The following is a 26,970-nucleotide window of genomic DNA, read 5'->3' on the forward strand; positions in this document are numbered from 1 at the left end:
TTAGAAGTAATAAAGGGAAGGAATTTTAATAGTAAAGAGCTGCAGCAGCTAAACCACCACATAAAAAAAGACTAAAATATAAACTACATCAGTATCATCAATATACTAAATATACTCTCCAATAAGCTGAGCTACTAACATTAAGTCATACATTACAATTCTATGTCGCAAAAAATATATGCCTCCAGCTAAACTTTTTTCTCTTACATCACACGGGTCTACCCCGTACTATATACTGCCATACACAAACCCAACATTAAATTATATACTGCATTACTATACACCACCCTAGGCATGTCCAAAGTCCGGCCCGCAGCTTCGGTCTTATAATGTGTTATTCATGGCTCGCTAGCTCTGTCAGAATATATACATCATAAAACTTTAAAGATGTAATTCCTCTTTTCACCACATGGTAGCAGCACCATTCTAATGCTATCTGGCTCTGCATCCGTGCTGCGAACCCTTCTCGAATAATTTCTACGGTGACGTAATATATCACAACGATCTTCTTGGTTCTTTCGGTAAAGTCACGTAGAAGGGAAATAATAAAATAATAAAAATAAAACATAATAAAATAATTCTCACGACGTTTCAGCCACAACGCAAGCAGCCGACCTCTTGCGTTGTGGCCGAGGCAACTTAGTTTGTAGACGCCAGGGTACTGTATGTCTGGAACCACATCTTTTACAGAAGGGACCAGATCACGGATTTTATGTACTGTGTTGAATCGGACCTGGATCTTGTGTTTAATCAGGATTTTGGAGATAATTTTTGTGACCCCAGCAATGTAGGGTAAGAAGATGGTTTTGAAAGGCTCCTCAACAGGATCCTTATTGATGGTTGGAGTGATGGCTTTGCGGATTGTGTAGTCGGAGTAACCATTAGCCTTAAGAGCTTGGCGTACGCGCTTGAGTTCACTGGCAATGTGTTCCTGGTCGGAGATGCGTTGGGCTCTATGGTGTAGAGTCTTGATGAGGGAATTCTTCTGGGATGGATGGTGGTGGGAATCCGGTTTTAGGTAAGCATCCATATGGGTGGCTTTCCTGTAGACAGAGTGGCTCATTGAACCATCAGGTCTCCTTTTAATTAGGACATCCACAAAGGGTAGCTTGCCATCTTTTTCAACTTCCATGGTGAATCTGATGGCTGGGTGTATGGAATTGATGTGGTCGAGGAATTGGTCTAGAGCAGGCCGGCCATGTGGCCAGATGACAAAAGTGTCATCTATGTACCTCTTCCATAAGATCGGGCGTAGAGTGGCAGTTTGGATGGCGTCAGTCTCAAATTTTTCCATAAAAACGTTGGCTACAACCGGAGATAGGGGGGAGCCCATTGGGGTGCCCTCAGTTTGTTTGTAGAAAGTTCCATTCCAGGTGAAGTATGTATTGGTTAAGCAGTGTCTTACCAGGGGGGGTACCCCAGTATTCAGTCCTTGATGAACCAAGTCTTCAATGATTGCGATGGTGTCAGGTACAGGAACTTTGGTGAATAAGGAAACCACATCAAAACTGACAAGCAGGTCGTCTGGGGACAGGGAAATCCCCTTGATTGTCGATACCAGGTCAGTAGAGTTTAGTACCGCAGAGGTGGTTTTTCCAGTGAAAGGCCGCAGGATTTCAGACAAAAAACGAGCTAGTTTGTAGGTGGGGGAATTGATAGTAGAGACAATGGGACGAAGGGGTGTATCTTCTTTATGTATCTTTGGCAAGCCATATAATCTTGGTGGCCTGGCTGCAGAAGGGTTCAACGAGAACTGTTTGGTTTGATCAATTAATGCGGTTGAATCAGAAATGATTTTGTTGGTTTTAATGATGAGGCTGTTGGTGGGGTCTCTTTTTAAATCCTTTATATTAAGTTCGCGTGCTTGCTTGCTTGCTTAGGACCGTGCAAATCTTTCGGTCGTTTTTTAACCCACATCCCGTGATCCAATCGAGCTGACATTTTCCACACAGACTCGTTGTGCCAGACAATTATTGTTCGTGAAAAAAAATTCCCAAAATTTTACACTTTTTAGGCAAAAAAAATTTATTTTACATATATTCAAATAGAACGCATTCATGGCTTTGGCTGAACGTCAGAGTGTAAGAGCCCAGAGCATAACCCCTCCACAGGCCGTGGCGGAGTAGCGCAGTTGGTAGCGCCCTCGCTTCCCATGCCAAATGTCGCGGGATCGATCCCTGCGTCCTCCACAGGCGAATATATTTTTAAATCCTTTATATTAAGTTCGCTTGCTTGCTTGCTTGCGTGCTTGCGTGCTTGCTTGCTTGCTTGCGTGCTTGCTTGCTTACGACCGTGTAAATCTTTTGGTCGTTTTTTAACCCACTTCCCGTGATCCAATCGAGTTGACATTTTCCACACAGACTCGTTGTGCGTGACAATTAATGTTCATTAAAAAAAATTCCCTAAATTTTACACTGTTTAGGGAAAACAAATTTATTTTACATATATTCAAATAGAACTCATTCGTGGCTTTGGCTGAACGTCACAGTGTAAGAGCCCAGAACGTAACCCCTCCACAGGCCGTGGCGGAGTAGCGCAGTTGGTAGCGCCCTCGCTTCCTATGCCAAAGGTCGCGGGATCGATCCCCGCGTCCTCCACAGGCAAATATATTTTTAAATCCTTTATATTTAGTTCGCTTGCTTGCTAAGGACCGTGCAAATCTTTCGCTCGTTTTTTAACCCACTTCCCTTGATCCAATCGAGCTGACATTTTCCACACAGACTCGTTGTGTGTGACAATTAATTTTCGTGAAAAAAAAATTCCAAAATTTTACACTGTTTAGGGAAAACAAATGAAATATTTAATTACCAATTGCTAAATGGTGGCAGACAATCATCTGACCCATAGGTGGCAGCCATCTCAAGCCAGAGGACGAGAGGACTCTAGCCGCCACGCATATAAAGGATTTATAGTGAAAAACTTTGTTTTTACGGGTTTACTTGTTATTTTTGTATAGCTGCCATCGTTGAGTAGTTCTTGAATTTTGTTGTTGTATTCTATTTTGTCCATGATGACAGTGGCATTGCCTTTGTCGGCTGAGAGGATGACAATGTCATCCCTCTTTTTTAATTGAGATAATTCAAAACGCTCATCTTTGCTGATGTTGCTAGCTGGCATCTTAGCGTTTTTGAGGGTTGCAGCGATTTCAGATCTTTAGCTGCTGCAGCTCTTTACTATTAAAATTCCTTCCCTTTATTACTGCTAACCCTACTCCCTCCCTTTGATGCTGCTAATCCTGCATAATGCATGGGCATAATATGACTTTGAACCCCCCCCCCACCTCATACGCATTCCACAAGTAGTGACTAATCCCATATCTGCATTTCCCATAAATATGCTAAATTCCTATTGATATGCAAATTTCTTTGTCAAGGCGCCCTTCCCCCTCCAACCCAGCTTAAATATACGCTGCCAAGACTGGTGGTGCTCATTCAGACGCTGTCTTTCCGACAGACCTGTTCTTCACCTGAGGACGGCTGCTTGCGTTGTGGCCGAAACGTCATGAGAATCATTTAATTGGTTTATTTTTATTATTTTATTATTTCCCTTCTACGTGACTTTACCGAAAGAACCAAGAAGATGGTTGATAACGTCCTTCTAGTGGTTGCTGAGTTTGTACCCATCTTCTCGGTTGAAATTGTGTGTATGTCTGTATATACGGATGGCTTTGTCGTAGAGAAATCAAACTTGTGAGCCAGTCGCATTAAAATAATGATCAGCCACGATTTAAGTATTGGTCCTACCGTGTTTCAAATCTGCCTTATGCTCACGAACACGGTCCGAGACATGTCGTTTAGTTTCCCCAATGTAACTGCTGCTGCAGATACACCACGAGTACCATCATTACCCATTACTACTGTAGTGAGTCTAACTGAGTCGCAGACGTTAACTTGGGAGCAACACTATTTATTCACAACCAACGTGCAACATAACACAACCTACGCTTGGGTCTCGAATGCCCATCTAGCCACGCTACGGCAGAACTAGACACGGTTCGCTATCCCGGTCCGGACCACAAGCTGGGTCCCGGACCGCGTGGCTAGAGGCTTCTTCTCCCCGACGTGGATATTCGAACATCGACACTTGAAGAAACCCGATCTCCTCACGAAGCTCTCATTATCTGCTCCTGGGCCGGGGCTGGCTCCGCCCCTAGCCCCACCCACCTTCCAGGCTTCTCGAATCTTCTCGAGAACTCTCCGGGACCACGTGACCGCTCCTCGGCCCCCGTCCACCGGTGACCCCCCTCCAGTATCGTCCGGTCACGTGACAACAGATCAGTGTCATGCCCCAGGGTAACCCTGGCTGACTGACGCTCGCTCTCGCTCCCTCACTGGGAGCCGGCACCTGCACACTGCTCGCGGTGCCACCGCGCTAACCAGCGCTCACCCAACCACCGCTAGTGTGGGTACTGCAGCCCGCAACCCGGGCTGCCCGTAATCACCACATTACCAGCCGTGACTTCGTAAGCCCGGCACCATACAGTGACAATAAGTCACTACACTACCATTACCTCTCGCAGCAACCTCCACCGTCAAGTGTGATTGTGTAAAGCGAGGTGCAATTATTACCTGGCAGCCCTTTAATTGGTGGAAACCCACCACCAGCGCCGTCGTTGCCCACTACTACCATCACTTAGATTAACATTAGCTGCCCCGCCCATGCTGCTGACACTTGAGCTACACCCATTTTAAACCTTTATAAACAGTTTGCCTTTAGAGGTTAACCCCCTTTTCCTGACGACGACCGTTTGTGTTGCGATCAAAACGTCGTGGTTTGTATTTACTAACTTTATATTTTTTCTATCTACGTGACTTTACCGAATGAACCAAAGAATATGAAATGGCGTTTAACACAATACTGGTACAAGATCTCGGTTCAAATCAATGCCTGCCACCCCAAGATGCCAATTCCCGAACAGTGGGTAAAACCGACACAGGTGGTAATCGCTATTAGGAAGCGACTGGCGCTGCTACACCTAGATTTAAAACTCATTGATTTAGATCTTACTTTTGTTTAGTTTGTTGTCCTTCCTGTGCACCTCTGATTTGCACGGTTGGCGACGTACGGTGCGAAAGAAGTCCACCAACATAAACAACCCAAGACACCCCCCCAAAACAAATGCATTAACTCTACAATATACTGTACATTTAATACGTTGGTATGGAACTGCAAAGAACGACATGAATGGTAGCTGGGTCAAGGAGCTAACGATGTCAGAACTGAATTTGAATCTGGGTCTCAGCCAGGGTTTCCACCTATCCAGGAATTGGCATCTGTGTTACGGTGGCATTAATTGATTTGTACTATTCTGAGATCTGATGACATTGTGTTGAACTTTATTATAGTAGACTCCAGTTTTGATGACCTAGGCTGCGAAATGTCTGGGTTTTCATCTACAGTGGAAAAGGTGGGAACCATAGTTTAAGTCACCCTGTGATTTAAAACGATGAAAGGGATTTAATGGTCTAATCCCAGCCACCAATGGACACAAAACACCATCATAAAAAAAAACCGAATTTTCACTTGTATGAGAAATGTTACAAAACACACGCAGATGGCAACGATCAGATACATAAACCACTTTATTGTGACAGCTATATGCAGACGTATATTGGGGTGCCATCATTTTTAACAAAAAATGAAAACCAGTGGTTTACATTTTAACATATTAACAGGTTTTCGTAGCAATACACAAGAGTGATTACTAATTAATGTTCCTTTACACTACAGGCCATATTCCTATATTGACGAAACAGCCAAACCATGAAAAATCGTACGTAAAGGCACTTTCGCCAACACTTGAATTGGGCCCCTCATTTATGCTAGGTTGTATGTGCGATTGAGAATGTTCACCGAAGTAAATGTGGCAAATGCTGCAATATTAGCAGTAAAAAATATGATATACGCCAACAAATAATTAACATAAGGAAGTGTACATTCGCCGAAACTCCCTTAACAAGACAGCAGCATGTTATGCCCCACATCTAATAATTTCAACACATTTTAAAATCTACTAGCCTGAACGTCTCTTTATATTTTTAGGAAGATACAAAATTCGAAAATTAAGCATACGTCCGCTAATAGGGTTGCCAAAATGTTTTGAAAAATATTAGCTTAAGTGTTTTTTTTTCTGTTATAGTTACAAAAATGATAAACGATGAATGCAGCTGCGGTGTAAGAGTGCCGCTCAGAGACGTGGCGAGGCGTTAATTTGAATCTATTCTTATGCACACGATCAATGCATCGGATTGCGTGCATAGGAATTGATTATTCGTTTACATTGTTGTATTTAGTTGATGTATAACTCTGCAGCCACAATAGATTCTACACAACACGATCATAAATTGTTTCTTGAAGTGAATGAAATCCAAGTCATAAGTCATTGAATTATGAGGCCTGGAGGTAGTTGGCGAGAGAGGGTGGTTGGCGAGAGAGGGGGGGGCAATTCGTGACACGCCTCGCCATTATGGAAAGTATGAGCTCCCGTTGTTTAGAAATTGACATCACCCCCAAGTCTAGACCAAAGTCGTCAAGTTCGCCAGGTCACTCAAAGTCCTCGTCGAGGTTGATGTCGGATGTATCGATGTTCTCGTCAATCTCCAGGTTGTCCAGGTCTTCCTCCAGCTCCTGCAACATCTTCACGGTTATCACCATCACATCATCTTGCCAACAATATGCTACAAAACTCCCTGGTTGACTTTCCCAATACCAATAAAAAGCCAAGGGTGGTTTTCCGAATTGGGCTGCACGTTCAAGCAATTAAGCTTTCACCATGCACCACTCATAGCAGGCATCTGCAGGCATTTAATATTCAGCTACTGAAAGCTTGAGAGAAGAACTAAACACGCAGCTCACACTGTACTTAGATTACAAGGCGCTGCAAAAACTGGCAAATTACATTGATATGTAGGTTTCAGAAGCCAATATTACGATTCATATTTGATTTTTGTGTTAGGCCATGATGATCCAAGTAAAATTTCTGTTGTAAGACCTTCCTGGCCACGCAAAAGAGGCAAATAAAATTGTCAGACACACAAATGTGTAATGCGCCATTATTATAGTTTTAGTTTCCCGTTAAGTTGAACACTTCTCACAACCAAATGTAGCAATTGAATCTGACGTTTTGCTTGAAGCTATGTCAAATATGATCCGGATAAGTTGCTGGAAGTCGTAAATAACAATACAGTACGTCAAATGTGGTTTAATATGATTTTCAATTTACCTTTTCCTCCTTTGAAAGAACAACAGGCTCACTCTTGTGGATGTCCTGCAGAGACAAAGGAGCTCACTGGGTTACGAGTCACACCACTGTGCATGTGCTTCTGGCAGTGGCATTGCTCTTCCCATGTCAAAAAGTTGAAGCCAGCATGCAGCAGTGGAAAACACCTTCCTTAAATGCGCATATTAACAAAAGACCAGCAGGAGTGAAAAATAACCTGTAAAAGAAAAAAAAACATGTGCTTTCCAAAGGTAATTAGAGGAAAGCGTTAAGCTTCAAAGACTGGGAGGGAAAATGTTGCCTTTCAGATGCAATGCAAGACTCCATTCTGCAAGAAAGCTATAGAGGGAAGAGTAAAAGTGATTAGGTGGTCATCACGGTCCAGCATCCCATAGGAATGCTTGATTTGAGCTGCACGTTCCAACAACGCCAGCCATGCAAAAGAAGAGATCAAGAGAAGCAGGTAGAAGTCAAGTTACACGTTGGACCAAATTAATGGATTTAACGCTAAAATAACATTTACATATCACGAGGACTTATACCCTTGTCTATTTACATACTAAAGCAATAATAACTCCAATTATATTTTTATGTTCCTGTAAATAATTATGTTTAATATTGATTTGTTTATGCAGTATTTAAGGTTTATTCTTTAACGATGTTGTTTTTTTAACCGATTTCTATTTGCTTCATTATTGGACTCTGATTATCACGGTTGGCTCTGTACGGTGCAAAAGAATTTCGACATACATTTAATATTGCTCGTAATTTTGCTGACAAAAAGTCACTCTTGTAATAAGACTATCCTGCTCTCCCGAGTCCTCACTTGGTTAAACAAAACAAACTCAAAACTATAGCAGATACAATGACTGCCCGTTCTAACATTCTGCCACTAAAAATGGACCGTTACTCCAGTTTCGCACACTTTCCCAATTAGCAGATACGACAGATAGGGGTGTGCACAACAGGGGGACACGTGAGGAAGAGAGAAGCGGGGTAAACGGAAAAGTGAGGCGGCTGCTTGAATTTTGGGAGGCCTGCAGAAAGTGCTGAGGGGCGTTAGATCGTTGTGCGGTTAAGGTCGACACGCACTGCTGCCTCGGCTCCAGCTCCGGGTGTGCAGTCATCGCTGTCAGTGGTGACCAATTCAAGATGTTTTTTATCCGTGTCCTCAACAACATCAGCATCATCATCAGGGTCATTGTCGTTTTCTCCCTGCTCCTCCGCTGCCACATCATCCTCCACCTCCTCTTCCACCTCCTCCTGCTCCTCCTCCTCCTCCTCCACCTTTTCCTCCTCCTGCACGATTGTAGGTTTTTCCTGAATGCCACCAACAACCAACTGCGGGAACCAACCGCGAGCAGAAAACTTTAGTGGCAGAAACAACATTGCCACTTTTCCTTGTCCAATGATGGTACACAAATGACAACATAAAATACAAAATGGAAACTAAACTGTTCAACTTAAGTTCTGTAAATCAACAACGTAAAAAGCAATACAAATGGCTGTGATTAAAATCTATGCATGTACTGTACATCAAAAACATTCTGGAAACATTCAAGAGCAAACTCTGAATGCAACACAAACCTGTTTAACAGCTGTCGTCTCTTTGGGCGTGTAGCCCTTAGCCTCCTCAAGAACGTTGCGTTCTTCGTTTGGCTACAAAGGACAGCAAAAAAAATCAAAGCATCACGTGTGCATTCAGGAATCTCACCAACCCCAAACCGAGACTTCCCTTATACCCACAGCAGCAGCACCACCACCACGCACAGCCACTGGGTACACGACTTGCAGTGACGATAACTGCCAGTAACCGGTTCAGTAATCACTCGCCAATGATGTTAAACCGTGGCCAGGAATCAAACTCAGATCACAGGATTCACTGTGCCACCAGTGTCAAGCACTGTCACCATTCCACCCCACATTGTAAATGTTTAAATATTGACAAAAGTCAAATACTACTCACATATGTGAACATTTAATGATCTCACAGGCACATTACAACATGCCGCAAGTCTCAACTAATCTACATTTCTAATTATAACACATTTGTATGACATCTGCAACTGTTACAGATAAGAGGACATTTCAATTAAACTGGCGCTATGCACCATTTAATTATTTACATATGTATTATGTATTTTATTGAGTGTGATATTCATTATATTAATTTATACTGTATAAGTGATAGATTTTAAACTGTAGATGTGTCATTAAGTTTTTGCTGTGTGTCAATCGACACCTTGGATGCCCTTGCAAATGAGACATTCCATCAAGGGATATTCTCGGTAAATATTTGAACTAATAAAAAAAACATATTTGACTCCTCATAGATTTTTGGGTTAGATCATGATCTGGTAAAAATTGAGTTGTGAAACTCTCCACCACCCGACGAAACCAAACAAATTACATTATAATGGGTTAAGAGCATTTAACATGACAATTATTATCGGTTAAACTCACGAGTAAGTTTAATAACAATTCCCATCACCAAATTTAGCATCTTCCTAAACCAGCAATTCAGTTTAAATGTGTTACCCGAGCCGGCTTCTTAAAAAGGTGTTGTGATATCACAGGAACAACCAAGCAGATTTGAACTAGATATAAACCATTACAAATGTATTAATTAAAATTGTACTCCAATTCCAAAAAATAATTACAAATTAAAAATATATTATTAATCAAAATGTTGGCTACGTGTTAATACCTACTATAATCACCCAGGAATGTCTGTCCTTAAACGCTCGGGACATCACTCCACATCAACCAGCCCCCCGCTCATTAATAATCATGAGCAGGTGACGTCCTCCAGATGGACACACCCCCTCATTATTATTACTGACTATAATGAACCAAGAATGTCTGTGTGCAAAGCTCGTGACGTCACTCCACGTTGAACAGCCCCCCTCATTAATAATAATGTGACATCCTCCAAATGGACACCCCCCCCCATTCATAATTAGCGGCTGACGTCACTCCACATGGGGGGCCGAGGCGCCTCCTCCCCCCCACTCCTCGGCATCAACTTACGACCCTCACTACAAAGGCAGAACCCTCACGTCACGCGATCTCCGTAACGCTATTGAGACATAGAAGTAAAAAGGACGTCATGATGAACAAGGGATTATAACCTTAAAATGAAATAGGTTTGTGTCACCGCGCCTTACAAATTGCACACGCATTAATGCAATGAATATCACGTCGCGGTCTGCTTTTCGCTTGCAAGTTTCAGATTTACTGCAATACACCCGTCCTTGGACGGGCAAAAGGCGAGTATAAAATATCTGCATTACTTCAAACACAACCATGAACGAATCATCATTCACAAGGACTGGGGGGAGGCTGAGTGGGGGTACAGACCGTCACAAGAGGGTACTGGCACGCAAGCCGTGTAGAAGACGTAGTGCGCAGGTAGAGTTCGCCGGCGGCGGCCTCGCGCAGGCCTGGGAAGAGGTTCTCGTACTCGGTAGGGTCGGCGAGCGAGTCGGCCGCCTTCTGGTTGCTCTTGGCGAGCGACTCGCGCCACAGCTTCACCACCCTGTGCCACACAGCCACCCCCACTCCCTCGTCACCGACCGCGCTCCCTCACTGCCTCCTCGCGTCAGCGCAGTGCGGTACGGACGAGTTACCGTTAATACATTTTCGATTTGTGGCCGATGAGATGTGTAAATTATGCTGCTGAAATGATGCACAAACGGAAGGCCGTGTGGTTGATGGGATGTGTGAAATATATTGAAAATGGAGGGACAGATACGGATTAGAGGTGATTTGTCTGGTTACTTATTTTGTTACTTATATTCTCAACAATTATATTAATTCTTATTTTGTGCTCTCAAGAAGGTCCATTGCCCAAAACGTAAGCCTGTAATATATGTTGATGCTATAAGGCCATGCTCAAGACTAATGAGGTTAGATCTAACAAGACAGATGTATGTATGTATGCATGCTTGCTGAACTTCTTTCACACCATACGTAGCCAACCGTGATCATTGGCGGTGCGGGGAAGGACAACCTAAGCGAAGGACAACAACCTAAGAAGGCAGCCCCCTGTGAGAAGTGTTCGAATCATTCACCTTGACACTTCGCTGGGCAAGTATGTGCGGGCGAGGAATGCCGCCTCTGGCAGGCGATTGGTGTTGATCAGCACCTCAAGACACTTATCCAGGCTGCAAAGCACACAGGACAGGACGACGTTAAAGCGGTGACTTTCATGAGCATTGTTACGTCAAGTATTTCCTCACTCAAGTTATCTCCAAAAAATAACTTTTTTCACCCACCACAAGATCGTCAAAAGTTGGTGATTTCCTGCTGAAATGAGCATTGAGGCAGAGCTTAACACCTGTTAATAGCCCTGATCTAGTATCGAAATTCCACCTTCCTATGATGGAAGTGAATCTATCTGTAGGACAACTGTTGCCGTTTCCAAAAAGTGGTACTTATTTTGCCTGCCCTGGAGGAATGAACACAACCTTGGGGTACCCTATACTACCTGAATAGCTAATGTGTGCGCATTGCCAGATGGTGTCAATCAGTACGTCCTTTCACTTTTGAAATTCATGATCATTTTTGAAAGGCAGACCTAAATGTTCGTTAACTTTATGCACCAGTTGAAAGTTGACCACACTCATTACCAGCAGCCAAATCTACAATATGACTATGACAATGAGGAATGTGAAAGGCACAACTGGTGAAGATGATTATTACTCTGCTTATTTACACAGGAAAGCCTCACTGAGTCTCAACTCATTGTGAAAGGTCTTGCTAGTAACGAGGGGTGATGATTGCTATGTGTTTCCCATTGAAGATATTTGCAGTGATTATTTTTATTTGGAAGATTTGGACCGTGATGTCGGCACCCACACAATAGCCTACCTTATTCGAATGATGTCACAGGGGCTTTTAACATGCACTTCTTTGAGTGAATCAGACGGCACAAAATATTCAATGGATCATATACTCGCAGTATTAACCCAGGTGGCCTAGCAGATCGAAGCGCGAACCTTTGCAACAAGCTGTGAATGCTTTACCGGTCGACCATGTCACCGTCCCAGCACTCGTGATGGCGCTGCCAATGGCTCACTGGTTACAGGGGTCATAACACAAATATAAATATTTTATTCAGGAAATGCTTGCTGATCCTCAACTTCTTTAATGAGGCACCAGCATTAGAATGTGGCTTGTTCAGTTCCTTTGTAATGAGCGGCAAATGCGCTCCCGCTGGGCCAAGCCATTGCCCAAGTTTACGGTGATAACGGCAGTGACGTGGCCCAACGGGGCGGGCACATGGCTCAGTGGTAGCGTGTTCGTCCCTTGATGCAGAAGTTCGCAGGCTGTCCTGGTTATTACTGCAGGTGTATTCACTGTAAAATACGTGCCGTCTTCTTCACTTACAGTGGAATTTATAGATTCCACAACGTCATTCTAAAAGTGAGCCTCAGTCATGATCAAATTCGAAACTTATCTGCAAATTTGGAAACTGAGCAACATCGCCTCCCTATGAAACTATTGCAGACTGTCTGTGAATCACAGCAGCGCCTTCTTGTGATAGCCCTGTGTTACGAGGATATACGTACTAAATTATTAATTATCGTTATCAGAGACTCACTTCCCCTGCAGGAAGTAGGAGAGGAAGGCGACGTTGTTCTTGCCATCGCGCTCCGCGCCCTGCGCGAGCCGCGTCACCATGGCCTGGTCCGACGAGGCCGTGGCGAGCAGAAGCAGGCCGCCGTAGTCCTGCGCACGGTGCAGGCACTCCTGCGCCAGCTGGAACTGACAGCGGGACGTCGCCAGCTCCGCCAGCTGCTTCCACTTCTGCTCAGACTGATGGGGGAGTGGAGGGTTTGGAACAGATATGGAGAAGACCGGAAAGTGAAGATATAAAGAGACAAGTTAAGTATTTTACATATTAATTCTTACATCTGCAGAATGAGGGTTTTTTGTGCAGTTATTGGTGAATGGGCAGAGGCCAACTCACAACACTTCAGAAGCTGGTTGAATGGTTTCCTGGGTTCGAACCCAGGACCTCGATGGTTCTGGCTCATTGCTCTCAAAGAGCTACCTGGCCACCCCAAATGCAACATTTCAGTTGGTAAAGTTTCAGGCAATGACACTATATGAAAAGGGGTTGGGTACCTCTGCCTCGGTGGCGAGCTGGTACGCAATCTTCAATTCCCCGAGCTGCAGCGCCAACTCAAAGCGGTGCTCGGGGTCACATGATACGGCCAACGCCTGCGACTTGAATCCCTGTAAGGAAAATCGAAAATCCCACGAACACACGTCACTAGAGTGGGGGGCACGCGATCGCGCACTCAGTCTGCAGGCCTCACCTCCCATTTCACGCTCTCTTTACCTGCTTCATCACTCTTTCACACTCTCATTACACTAATTTGTCCATCACCACACCTTATCACACTTTTTCCCTATCTCATAACATATCACATTCACCTCCGCCTTATCGCTCTATCCTTGCCTCATCATGCTCTGCCAAACATCTTCATGATATTTTTGCCATGAAAACAGCCTCACAATCCCCACCTTACTACATTCTTTTCTGACCAACATTGCACTCTTTTCTTCTTCAACGAACTCTGCCTAAACTCATAAAACTCTCTTCTCAATCATCACTCTCTCCCCACTTGGTCGCTTTACCCCTGCTTCATCACACTTTGCCCAACCTCATCCTACTATTTTCTCCACCATCTCACTCTCTCCCACCTCATCGCTTCAATCCCACTGTGCCACACTCTCCCCTGCCCTTGTCACTCTCCCCCACCTCGTTTCTCCATCCAGTCTTGCTCACCTGCTTCTCCAGGAAGTGAGCGACGCGCGTGCGCTGCTCCTTGGGGATCGTCGGCAGCACCTTGTCGGCCATGTCGAAGTCGCGCCGCATCACGGCCGTCTGGTACTCCAGCACGGACAGAAGTAGCGAATAGCTCACCATGTTCAACTCCTTGTCGCCCAGGTACAGCCGGTTGTCCTTGGGGATGTAGCCAAGCAGGTACATCGTCCTACATGGCGACGCCGCCGCAGGGAGGAATTATGTGTGAAAGAGAGTGCAACAACGAGAATCAATGAGTTGCATTTATTTAAATGTTACTTTATGGTAAAAACCTTTCGGAGCCGGAGCCAGACTCAAGTAAGCTGGAGTTCGGCGTAAACTGGAAAGTCTTTACCTGTCCAGATGCGCAATGGTGACAATCTCGCCGCCCACGTAATAGTTGAGGCGGTTGACTGAGTTAGTGTAGATGAAGCAATCCCCGACCCACAGGCCGGTCTTCACCACCTCCTGGATCTCGCCCAGCACCTGAGAGACCATCATCTCAGTAACCTCTCTCGCCAGCGCCAGTCGTTGTGCTGCCGATGGTACACTAGTTACAACCATCACTATTATTATTATTGTTAAGCTTGATTACCCAGGAAAGCCCCACCGAGTCTCAAAACTCTTTTTCAGGAGACTCAATTTTTGATTTACAGTTTCCCAATCAAGTAATTAGTGAGTAATTTTTATAATTTGGCATATATGGACCACGATACCGGCACACAAAGGCCTACCCTTCTTAAAACTACATCATGGGATCTTTAATGTCCACTGCGACGTAGGTGCACATAGTATTTTATAGTTAATGCACCAGCAGGATTAACCAGGACAACCTAACCGATCATTATTGAGCACCTCTGAACCACCTCAGCCTCTGTTTTGCAGCCACGTGATATAGATTCAGAAGGGTTACTTTCATCACGGTGCATTCTCTGCCACTGTGCCTGGTGGCAGGGGGAGTGGCGGTAGACGCTAAGGCACCTCGAACGCATCCTCGACGCCATCCTCTGTGACGCCCTGGTGCGTCTCCTGTGCGGCCACCACCTTCTCCGAGTGGTACCGCAGGATGAAGAAGGAGTCCTCCGTTGCCAAGGCGACCAGCTCACCAGAATCCGACCAGAAGATCTATGGTTGGAAAATGAAAAGAGAGCACAAGTAACAATGCCTTTTAATTCAGAGTCTAATTTAGCACTAAATGGAAGCAACAAAATAATTTGCCACCACCTTTAAAGGCATGTGTTGCCTGTTTGTCAATATTACTTGAGAGTTTTAGGTAGTAAGTGTACCACTGTGAGTATACTAGTGAGTGAGTGAGAATATGAGTGTGTGGACGAGTGTGGAATACATTTTTGGGCTGAATCTCAATGCGTCGGACGAGCTCTGTGCTCTCCCAGTCGAAGAACGCCAACCCACTCATGGAGCGCACACCCAACAGAAAGCCGCCGTAGATTCCTGGCAGAGGACATCAATCACGCAAACCCACGTATTAATCACCCAGGCAGAGCCATGTTAGGAGAGGGCACATTGCGTCTGGGAGTGGATAAATTAAGCAGCATAGGTTCAAACAAGCTCCGGAATGGTTTCAAAATCCAGTTTTTCATCAGTAGAGTCAGGCTTACTTAAAGCAAGTCCAGTTATGCACTCCCAGAAGGCCGTTTGGCCAATGAGATGTGTAAAACACACTTGTTTTTTTATGTGGAGGGACAGATATGTGACGGAGTATTGGCTGCTCATTGATCATGTCACTTATATTTATGAATATTTTGTTGAATTTAGTGAAGTAGTGACGTTCGCGATCAATTCAATTACCTTCTGCTCCAAAGTCGGGTTTGAAAGATTTCTTCTCCTTGAAGTTTTTGAACAGTTTCACAGTGCTGCTGTTCTCTCGAATAGCGTACCTAAAGCGTAAGACATGCATGTGAGAAAATCTAAGTGGGGTCGCAAATAACCCACAACCAAAGTACTAACACCCTCAAGTTCTTCAATCCTATCTGCTGGAAACCATTAAAGACTCAGATGAGTAGAACATGGAGCACTAATTAATTGTATCAGCTGAAAGAAGTACTATATATATGAAGACCATTGGCCAACAGGCATTAATAGTGATAATGTACTTGCATTTGTATTGCATCCATAATGTGACAAAACACCTCGGTGCACTGTTTTTAGTCTGGGGCACCACGAAGCCTCTCAGCACCGAGCTGCAAAGGGGTAATTAGCCTGCCAGTGGGGTGTAATGATTGCAATGTGTAATCATCACTACATGTAATCCCAATTGTGATATTGTACTTTAATTACAAATCACACCGTAAACCTACTACTGAAACTCAAGCTTAATGATTCACAGCAGTACAATGCCTTCCATCACACTGGGCTAGAAGTGTGAACCACCATGCGCCCGACTCCATGAAGGCAAGCAGCATCATGGAAAACCCCACTTAAATAGGGATGAGTTTCAGGTGAAAACATATCGAGTTTTCAGGACAATTTCGTATCTTATAATTTTTAGATAATTTACATTGTTCCCCATGTATGTGTCAGCACGCTAGCTAATGTGACAGTACCTGATGCCACGTATGGCTATTTTTGGCAGGAAAAACGTGGAAGTGATTGTCAAATGAGTCCCATCACTTCCAATTTCGGGTCAATCACAAAACAAATTTGGATAAAAATGTATTTTCTAGTCCTGATTAAGCTTAAGAAACATGTGATCATTTAGGTAAAGAGTTCAACCAGATCTTGACTGACAATGAACCACTGCGGACCACATTTTGTTCTGGACAATGGTGATAAGTTGCCTGCTGCCATGCCAACCAACCCCGCCACCGCTGATCCCACATGCAGGAAACCCTCCAAACCCCCCGGCCATCGGCTCTCGCGAGGGCCCCCCGAGACAGCGGCACTTACTCAGACGAATCGTGGGCCCAGACAAACTCCTGCGCCGAGCCAAAGGTCTTGTTGCGCAGAGCCATGGCAGTGTAGATGATGTATTCCCCGTCACCGCACACCACCACGAACCTGGCGCCACACACGCACCGTCGCTCGACGTTAGCAGCTATTTCACAGGTGTCAATCTCAAACACAGGTTTAATTAGACATTTTCGCTACGAGTGGTGACATTAAATTGTCTTAAAATTTGTCATACAGTGAATTTGATTAAAGTCATTTCTTGTTATTTTTTTACATTTTATTTGTATTGTTGCTCGTTCCTTATCAGTACAGTAAAATCGGCCAAATTCAACATGAGCAAATGTCTCGGAAATAACATTAAGTATGATGAACTTCTTTCACACCGTACATAGCCAACTGTGTTAATCATTACACAGCCAAGCGTGTTTCAAATGTATATCCCTTTGTAGCCAACCACTATATTTCCTGAAAATAACAATAGGTAGTCTACTGGCTTCCTTAGAAAATGTGTCTGAAAGCACGAACACAGCACCAGCAGCTGGCCTCACCGGCCGTTGGGGTTGTGCGAGATAGTCTGTGGGTAAATCTCGCAGCTCCCCATGTCCTTGACAGCTAGAGGCAGCCGCTCGCCATCCTTGATCTCCGCCTCGCCCATGGCCTTCAGATTGGCCTGTTGCACTTCAGAGTGCTTCGCCCAGATGATCTTGCCGCTCGAGTCCATCGACATGGCCGGCTCCTCGCGTCCCAACTGCAGCACCATGCAAAAACGGCAGCAGCGAGCTCAGCGGGCAGCTCCACTTCTCAACGGTGCAGGTCTCCTGCACGTAACGTTGTTGCACACTCGCTCCCAAGGTTGTGCAGTACCTTGTGTTCAACAATGGAACATTGTTGCTTCTGAATCTTGCTAAATTCATGTCGTAAGACCCTCCCACCACCCGACATAACCAAACAAATTAAATTGTCATGGGGTGTGAGTGTTCAACACGCCTATTAATGTTTAAGCTCAAACAGGTAAGTTGAACAAAAATTATCACAACCAAATTGAGCAATTTTATACGTGTTTCGATTGAATCTGCACAGAACCACTTTAGGACAACAGCCAAGAAGTTGAGTATAATCCAGGAAAACATTTTGACATTTTGTGATACGATTTGCAATTAATGCTATGATATAACATTTTTTTTTTACATTATTGCAGTGTGTTTCAAGCAGGAATCACAATGCAATATCCTGAGCACACCATGCCACCAATGGCTGCCAACCATCTCCTTGGAAGCAAAGAAATAAGGCTATGACGTCCTTGGATGACACCTCACTCGGTATAACACAGGGTGGGTGAACAGGCGCGTGTGTGCGCAGCACGAGTTGGGGAGTCAGGAGGGGCACCTTGACAATGATGCTGCCCTCGTCGTAGCCCAGGGCGATGGTGTTGGAGCCACGCAGTCCAGACACGCACCAGGCGCGCTCCATGCCATAGTTTAGCGTGCTCTCCAGACGGTAGGTGCTTGAGTGCCAGATTCGCACCGTACCTGCACACCACAGTACACATACTAATGTGTTCATAAAGCGACTTTTTACAGGTACTCAAAGCATTGTACATCACGAAAATAGATAGATCCTCGTCTCTTTGCGTAACAACAGTGCAATAATCACCCTATATCCATTCTTATGTTTCTGTAGCTTCATTTTACTCTGAACAGTTTTTAAAAGTAATCAACAGAGCCATCGTTTACTTCAGCATTTCATTTTGTTTATTTCCTATTTACATTCTGCTCTGTGACGTGGTTGTTTTTTGCCGATTAGTATTTGATGTTATTGCTTCAATTTATATTTTTTCATTGCTGTAGTTATTTTATGTTCCTTTTTCCATTTTGGTGACCCACGTCGCTCTTGCATATGAAATGGTTTCTTCAGATTCTGCTGGGGCAAGTGCTGCTCGCAAGCACCTTTTAAGGCACATGAGGTGGTGGGGTGTGGTCAACACCATATTCAGCCACCTTTGTCTCCCCAGAACACTGTGTACTCATTCTTTTTAAGCGGATTTAGAGAAGCCCGGGCGAGGTTTGTGTAAAATTAAAAATATATTTGTAAATAACTAATTATATTTATGAAACTGAAGCTAAACACATGGAATTTTTATTTAAATGACACTTGACAGGCCAATGCTGAAAAGTAAATTGACGCACAAGGAAACAATAAAAACACACGCACCACAATTAACTCCCTACCACCAATTCAACTCCTGACGATGCCTGCAGTCAGCAATTCTTGGTGAAATCTTGAGCACAAATACCCAACATGCGGTCCAGCCTGGAAAACTTCACTTAGACCACCACCGAATGTTGAGTGCGTACAACGCACCATCCTCGGAGCCGGTGATGATGATAGGCAGCTCGGGATGGAAGGAGACGCACGACACGTTCTGTGCGTGCCCCTCCAGTGTTTGGACGCACGTCTTGTTCTGCAGTAAAACCAGGCAGGGCAGCACGTCCCGCTCATCGACTACCATTATTTAAAAAAACGAATTTCAAGTCAAAGTGATTTCCAACTCATGTGAGCAATGCTTATCTCTTGTTTAGAGCCCTTAGGCAGTAGTGGGAATTTCACATTCCCATGGTGGGGGCAAGTATATTCATAGGACAAAATTCATGTCAGCTGAAAAAGCAAATACAATTATTTATCAATTTAAAATTTTAACATGGATAATCCCTTGAAATATAACATTTCATTTTCAAGGGGTTAGAGTTTACATTTCACTCCTCACACTTCCATCTTCAGTACCTGGTAGTCCCAGATTTTAACCAGGCGGTCATCGGCACCCGAGATGAGGTAGGGTTTGTCGCCACCGCTGTAGTAGTCGACGCAGTTGACCCCTTTCTCATGTCCCTCCAGAGTGAAGTTCGGGGTGGACGAACCCAACTGCCACACCTACACGGGGCGGCACGGTGTCCCAACGCAGAAGCACACACATCCCACACACATTCATATTTTATTATTATTATGACTGTTACACAAATTTACTCTGGAAATTTTCACGGAGATTCACAGATCTTTCTCAGGAGGGTCCTGCCTACTTTTAGCAGCAAGGGGCAATTCCACAAATAATTCCCAATTGAGTACAGGCAAACCTCGCTTAGTGCTCAAGATGCGTTCCTGGAGAAGTGAGCATGAACAAATCAGCACCAAAAGGGGTCATTATACCATTGCATATATGGGGATGGATTCCTGACAGCGTTATTTCTTTCGTATAAGCAATATGAATGTTTCATTGGGGTATCGGTAATAGCGTGAATAAAATACAAAGTAAACATTGTTCCAAAATAGAGGTTTTTGGGTTAGATGACGTAAATATATAAATGTGTTGTTAAAACCCGCCACCACCCGACACAGCCAACTAGTAAGGGTTGTCACATAAACAGAACGTGCCAATTCGTCGCTAGTACAGCACCACCGGTGTGGATGATATTAGTCGCGAAAGCCTCCGTGTTAAACAAACATTGTTCCATTATAACATTAGTATTATGTACTGTACTCAGGAGTGTATTCCACTGTACTTCTCTTGCAAGGCAGCAGTGGGAGACGAGTTTGGAGACGCTGCTGCGCTCCCAATCTGGGTCACTTGGAGAAGAGCTCCAGGACCTCCGTGATCTTAGTGATGCCCTCAGTCTACATTTCTGTGGTGAGGTTTCTTTAAGGTGGAACCTGAGACTATCCTGGTCTCGTGAGTTCTCATCTGGTGAAACATTTAGATTTGTATATAATCATGACAACGAATCATTATAATCGAATCAGAGGGTGCGGGGTCTGGTTGGCTGAGAGTGTAAGTCGGTCTCATTGGCTGAGTAGATTGTGGGGGCGGGTACATTTGCAAGGCCAGCACTGCTGCATATTCTCACTCATAAGCGCTTTGTAGATTATTTTTGCAAACTTTGTCTCCAGGACAAAGAGTGCTATAACGTATCAGCGTTATATATTGTCACACGAAGTGAGGTGTGCCTGCAATCTGCAGATTTTTCAATATTGGGACATTTGGCCAATACCAGTTACATTGTATTTTTTCTAGCTATGAGAGGAAAAAAGAGAACCTGGAGGAAACCCATGCAAGACAGGGGGAGCACGTACAAACTCCACGCAAAAAGGCACCCAGTCAGAAATCGAATCCAGGTTCTTCTTGATGCGAGACACAAACGTCATCACTGTGCCACTCTTGCTACAATCGACAAATGTGTAGTTTTCGTTTCTTGAGATGTGGTCACATTCATATACTTTATAAATCCACGTAGTTTTGTACCTTGATGGTGCGGTCGAGCGAAGCGCTGGCAAACTGGTTGTTGTCCTTAGGGTTGATGACAATTTGCATGACGTAGTGAGTGTGGCCTTCAAACACCTGTGAGCACGTCCACTTCTTCTCCCAGTCCCACAGCTTGATGAGCATGTCATCTGCAGCACCGCGCCACACATTAACCCCGTGCACAAATTAACCCCATGTAAGCCTGGCTGGTCTCACGTGGCAATTGACCGTTTCCAATTTTTCTCATTCCACATGTTTACCCAGGAAAGTCTCAGGACTTTTTTTCAGAAGGGTCCTGCTAATTTTTCCAAATCAGCAGGAAACAATTCGCTCTTTACAAATCAAGTAATGTGCAAGTAGTTCAAATTTGGTCAAATTTGAAACATGACACCAGCACACAATGGTCTGCGCTTCCTTGAATGTTGTGATTGGAGCATACGGTGCGTAGTATTTTATTGTCAATACACCTGCATGATTAACCAGGGAGGCCTGCCAGCTTCGAACCGAGAACATCTGTAACAAGTAGTTAACACGCTACCGCTATGATGACTTAAAGCTTTCATGACTGCAGGAATTCATATTCTTTGGGTCTTTCGGTAAAGTCATGTAGATAGGTTCAAAGCAAATAACAAAAAAACTAATATTTTCTTTGAACCTATCTACGTGACTTTACCGAAAGACCCAAAGAATATACCACTATGATATGTCACCCTCCCTAAGAATACAGGGTTATAGTCATCATCAGCACTGCGATGGAAATTTCCGACAGTGTCTGTGAGGGCGCCACACACCACTGCTGGTGAGTAGGAAGGGCTGGCTCGGGTGCACGGCGATGCAGCGTATATAATCCGAGTGAGCCTCGAACATGTGCACACGCTCCAGCGTATTGTAGTTGAATACACGGATCTGCATGTCATCCTGAGGGCACAAACAATACACAAAGAAATTTAAACTCATTCCCACTGTGACCAGGGTCGCTCATGTAATATATCATCATTGTCCACCATGATCAATCCACTGGTGGATGAAGGTATCCGCCAAGCTGCACTCATTTCTTACGGTCCTTGCGATGCAACAATCCACCGAGCAACTGTACACAAATGGATTTCATCGCTTCATCTCCTCGGTGGACATTCTTTTGGACACGATCCATTCCTCGGCTGCCAGGCCACTATTATTCTTGACCATCATCCATCATCCCTTTTTGTGACGTATCTTGCACAAATACACTTTCTTTACTTAATTGTTTGTATGTATGTATGTTGCCATTGACCGGTGTATGTTCTCTCATCCATGTGTTCTCCCCTTTCAGTGTCTCAGTGTAATTCCACTTTTCAGTTTTTGTTATGTATTTTCCGTAAATGATGACATCCGAACTATATTTGTTACAGCCAGTAGTACACATCGATTAAAAACTGGTAAGGTATTTCTTACTGTCAATTTCTGATTTCCAATTGCATACTGGCCCACTTGGTCCTCATAATGGAAATAATAGTGAATGGCAATCCAAACATAACAAGTGACATCACAAACACAACACAATTCAATACATACTTCACGAACCTCTTCCCTCAAATTGATCAACGGGATTTAGCAACATCTAGTATCCATGTGCATGGACAGCTACATTGGAAAACAAAGCTCTTGGTAGTTGTAGCCTTGGCAAGTGGAGGTTAGTTAAACCACTGGGCCTGATTGTACAAATGTGAAAACTCATCAGCACTCTCAATATAAGTAAAACTCACTCAGCAAAAAATGACACTCACCGAGCCAGCAACCATCCAGTTTTTGCGAGCCACAAACTTGGCAGCGCGCACCGGCAGGTCGCACACCTCAAACGTCTTCACCAGCGTCTACACACAAAATAAACAGACAATAGCAGATACGTAACAATAGCAGGTATATAACAATTTGTAGACTACAATATATCTTAGGCTCACAATACATATGTAATGACAGGGTGACACCTGCTGGCCGGGAAAGGGAATCACGGGTACGGGCACGGTTAAAGTAACAACCAATCAAAGAAGGAGAGGTATCTGGGGCACAGGTAACAGGTGGGGTGAGCCGAGATACTCCGTAACCTGCTAGAAGGTTCCACGAGAGGGTGTGGCCGGAGGCGGGGCCTAGCCACGCCTGGGGGGATATAAGGGGGAGCGGACCCAGGGCTCGTGGGTGGGGTCTTGGGTCCTGACTGCGTCGCTGCTCGCCGACATCTCTCTCAGTCATCTGGCCACGTGGAAGACCTCCTGCGGGGTTTCCATCGCCATCATCGTCACGCCGCCAGCCAGCAGCGTAGCCGAATGAGAGCGGTGGGACCACGCCGAGTGATCGGCTGTGTATAGCCAGTAGAGACGTTAATATCTAAGTGTTGTACTAAGAGTGAGAAGAATAAGTGTTGGCCTGTGTGGTGCCCAGTGTGAGAAATAAATAAGTACCCTCTACATGACGTGTCACGGAAGTCGCTCATTAGACATAGATCAAATCGTGCGATTTAAGTCTACTAGTTTAGATTGTTATACATTTTATGAGTGTTTACTGCAGAGTAATGGACAAAATAAACACAACAGAAGAATTCAGACAGACATTACAACTGAGAAAAATGAAACTATACAAACCATATAAAAGAGGGGAGACGGTGCAAATAAGATGACATCTCAGATGTCACATCTCAGATGTCATCGTATTTGTACAAACAAGACAAAGGAATAATGTTCATGTTATGACTCCATTGTTAACCCAATAAAGCCTCATTCAGTCTCAAGACTTTTTCAGGAGGGTCCTGTTAAGTTTTTGCAGTAAGGACAAATAGTTATTTGTGTAATCCCTGCTAAGTTTTTTTTCCAATCGGTTGCGATTGCTGTTGTCCAAATAAGTGATTTGTGAGTAAGTTACAAACCTTTACAACAAGAAGAGAATGTCCTACCACTGCGCCATCTCACCGCCCTATGATGACCCCGAATGGTGACAATACAGTCATACCTCGGTATACGACCGCTTTGGAATACGTCGAATTTGGTATACGTCGTGTTTTGACGAGAAAAAAATGTCTTGAGATACGACGTCTTGCTTGCGATACGACGCGCTTGCTAGAACTTGTATGGGTCGGGATGAGTCATCGCGTACAGTACCCGCGTACACAATACTGTTACGGCTCTAACAAGCCGTAACAGAATTGTGTGGAATTACCAGACAATGTCACACTTCAGGAACATTCTTAGAAGAAGGCAAAAACAAACTTCAATGGACAGGTTTTTAGTAAAACTCAAACCTGGTGAGCCTCAACCAAGTCCAAGTCAAGAAAAAAGACAGAAAAGAGAAAGAGAAAAAACTCCAGAATTTCAGCTTCCTGAAGTTAATGGTAGGGGACTCTCCTTCCAAAAAATAGCATCTCCTCCTCCTCCCCTTCCTCACCACCATCCTCGTAGGTTATCAACTCCTCTTAGCAAGGAAAAGTTAAGTTATTTTAGTTTTTTATTTATTTATGCATTTCTTTTCATTTATGTATGCATTTTAGTAATAAGTAGTGTCTAAATTATTTTATACAACCCCATTAATGTATAATAAGCCATATAAAATATCATTTATAATAGTCTGGAACGAATTATTTCCTTTCCCTTTATTTCTTATGATGAAAAATTCGTTTGGTATACGTCATTTTCGGTATAAGTCCTCCTACCTTCTGGAACGAATTAGCGACGCATACCGAGGTACCACTGTATGTATATCCCATGGCAATGGTAGGGGACTGTATATAACAACTCGCACAGTCAATCGCATGCTGTTCAACGGCACAAACTGCCAGGGCCGCGTCAATGAAGAAGCGCGAGCACAGGCGCACCTGCGTCTCGTGGTTCCACACGCACACGCTGCCGTTGTAGAGGCTGGCCAGCATCCATGGCTCGCTCGGGTGTAGGTCCACACACTTCACGCGGTCCGAGCGTGCTGTTAGCTTGCGCTTTATCTCCAGTCGCAGCGGCTGTAGGGGAGTAAACGCGGCAATTATACCTGGAGCTGGGTGCAGCACTTCATTTCCCACAAAGTGTTGATACGAAACTGTGATTTTAACTCATGCCCGTCGAACTGAACGTTAAGTGCGCTGACCAAAGTGCCACACTTTATGTTATATTATTTCTGCTACTGTAACACTAATCGCTTTATGTGACTTAAATTAACACAAGGAAAGAAAAAAAAACACTTCACATGATTTATGCAGTCAAATAATAATGGAGCAGTTTTAAATAATATAATTTGTATCTCATATTTTCTCAAATCTTTTCCATGCTTAAACTGAATCTACTTGAGAAAAATACAAAGGAAAATTCCTGTGTTGCTAAATCACCATCTGGCCCTCTCACTGCATAATCGTCACATGTAAAGGCCTTCACGAAATAAATAACCACGTAAAAAAATATTCTTATATTTTTACCACAAAATGTTATTGTATTGTATCGTGTGAGATTCAGATGCAAGTGATTTCGCAGATCAATAGCTCTGAAAGTTGAATTGTATACATACCCACCCATTACAATAACATTTTTTGGGTAATGTTAATGGAAAAGGTTTGAAGTTCGTCGCCTTAGTTACATACAGGACAGACTTTGTTCTTCCAAGAGAACACTGTGAAGCACCCTCCTCTGTTGGACAATGCCCCCGAGAAAGTAACGCCACGTAATTACTTCCGAGTTCCCTCCCATTGCCTCTTGCCCACAATCAGTGTCGCATCTTCTACCATGCCCTGTCACAGATGCGTTTGCTGAATGGTAGCAACACCAAACAGTGTTCAGCACTCACCGCAAGACACTTTAGCCGTTAAGACATCATCAGTGTGAGGGCCGCCACGCATTTGAGACAATTGGGTTTGAGACAGCGTGACGGGATGCGTCAGGGGCCGCACTGGCGGCCCTCAGTGGCCCGCAATGAAGACCCCTGGTAATCGTCCATCATCATCATTATGCATAAGTTCGGAAATGCTCACAGAGTCGCAACCCTTTTCAGGAGGGTCCTGCCAAGCTTCCGCAGTAGTTGGCGACGATTGATCGCTGTTTCCCAATTAACTATTTCCGGAATCGAACCATAAACCTTTGTAAAATGCGCTACCGCTGGGTTATGTCAATGCACGCTCCACTTGAGAAGCCAGCACGGTAACTCTGACATGGTGCTCGGTGGACACGGTAAAACAGAGACCCCCTCACCCAGAGCTCAAATCGAGAATCTCAGCGGCGACTGTGTCCGACATGGCCATGATGAACCACCTTACCCACCACACCACCTCTTTGAAGGTATTGTATACGCTGTAACTCACGTCACGTTACACAAGGTAGGGATCTAATCTCACAACCTCCACATGTTAATAAGGCAGAATAAAACAAGCATAAAGAGGTTTTATGTTGTAAAATAAAAGTTAAATTAAATCAAATACTGCTCAGACTACAGACGGCCCACGATGGGCTTCGCCTAGGCCAGACCCCAAACCAACTAACCTCGACGCGTGAGGAGTGCGACTATAATCGCTGTCGCCCAAACGCTCACTACCGACATCTGTCATTGTTGACTGTTGTATTAACTTGTGTGATTGCAGCGGCACTGATTGTAATGCTAATAGATGTGCCACTCACCATTGCGTCTCAGCTGATGCGGCCCCACCAAGACTGTCTGACGTGGAAGTACCCGGGTCCAGCTCTCGCGAGACTTCGGTGACTGCTCACAAGTGAATGGATCCGGCACGAGCTA

At 44.3% G+C, this 26,970-nt stretch overlaps 1 protein-coding gene across 2 annotated transcripts; it reads right to left on the reverse strand.

Moving 5' to 3' along the window:
* Positions 1-5,564: 5,564 nt before the first annotated feature.
* Positions 5,565-26,932, reverse strand: COPB2 (coat protein complex I subunit beta 2). Of its 2 annotated transcripts, XM_078869822.1 has the most exons (23): positions 26,856-26,932; positions 25,079-25,216; positions 23,004-23,090; positions 22,029-22,155; positions 21,238-21,386; positions 19,728-19,874; positions 19,308-19,407; positions 18,333-18,475; positions 17,495-17,694; positions 16,944-17,054; positions 15,846-15,934; positions 15,382-15,488; positions 15,018-15,161; positions 14,392-14,522; positions 14,019-14,226; positions 13,352-13,462; positions 12,825-13,039; positions 11,293-11,385; positions 10,580-10,757; positions 8,807-8,878; positions 8,312-8,560; positions 7,223-7,267; positions 5,565-6,627 (listed from the first exon to the last, which is right to left on the reverse strand). In XM_078869822.1, the coding sequence occupies exons 1-23, from the start codon at positions 26,856-26,858 to the stop codon at positions 6,544-6,546; spliced, it is 2,931 nt and encodes a 976-aa protein (XP_078725948.1). In that variant the 5' UTR covers positions 26,859-26,932; the 3' UTR covers positions 5,565-6,543. The 2 variants fall into 2 exon arrangements, with proteins under 2 accessions (XP_078725948.1, XP_078725950.1); XM_078869824.1 differs by lacking the exon at positions 8,312-8,560.
* Positions 26,933-26,970: the final 38 nt, after the last annotated feature.

The sequence above is a fragment of the Lampetra fluviatilis genome, chromosome 28 (assembly GCF_964198595.1).
Source record: "Lampetra fluviatilis chromosome 28, kcLamFluv1.1, whole genome shotgun sequence".
Classification (NCBI taxonomy): Eukaryota; Metazoa; Chordata; class Hyperoartia; order Petromyzontiformes; family Petromyzontidae; genus Lampetra; species Lampetra fluviatilis.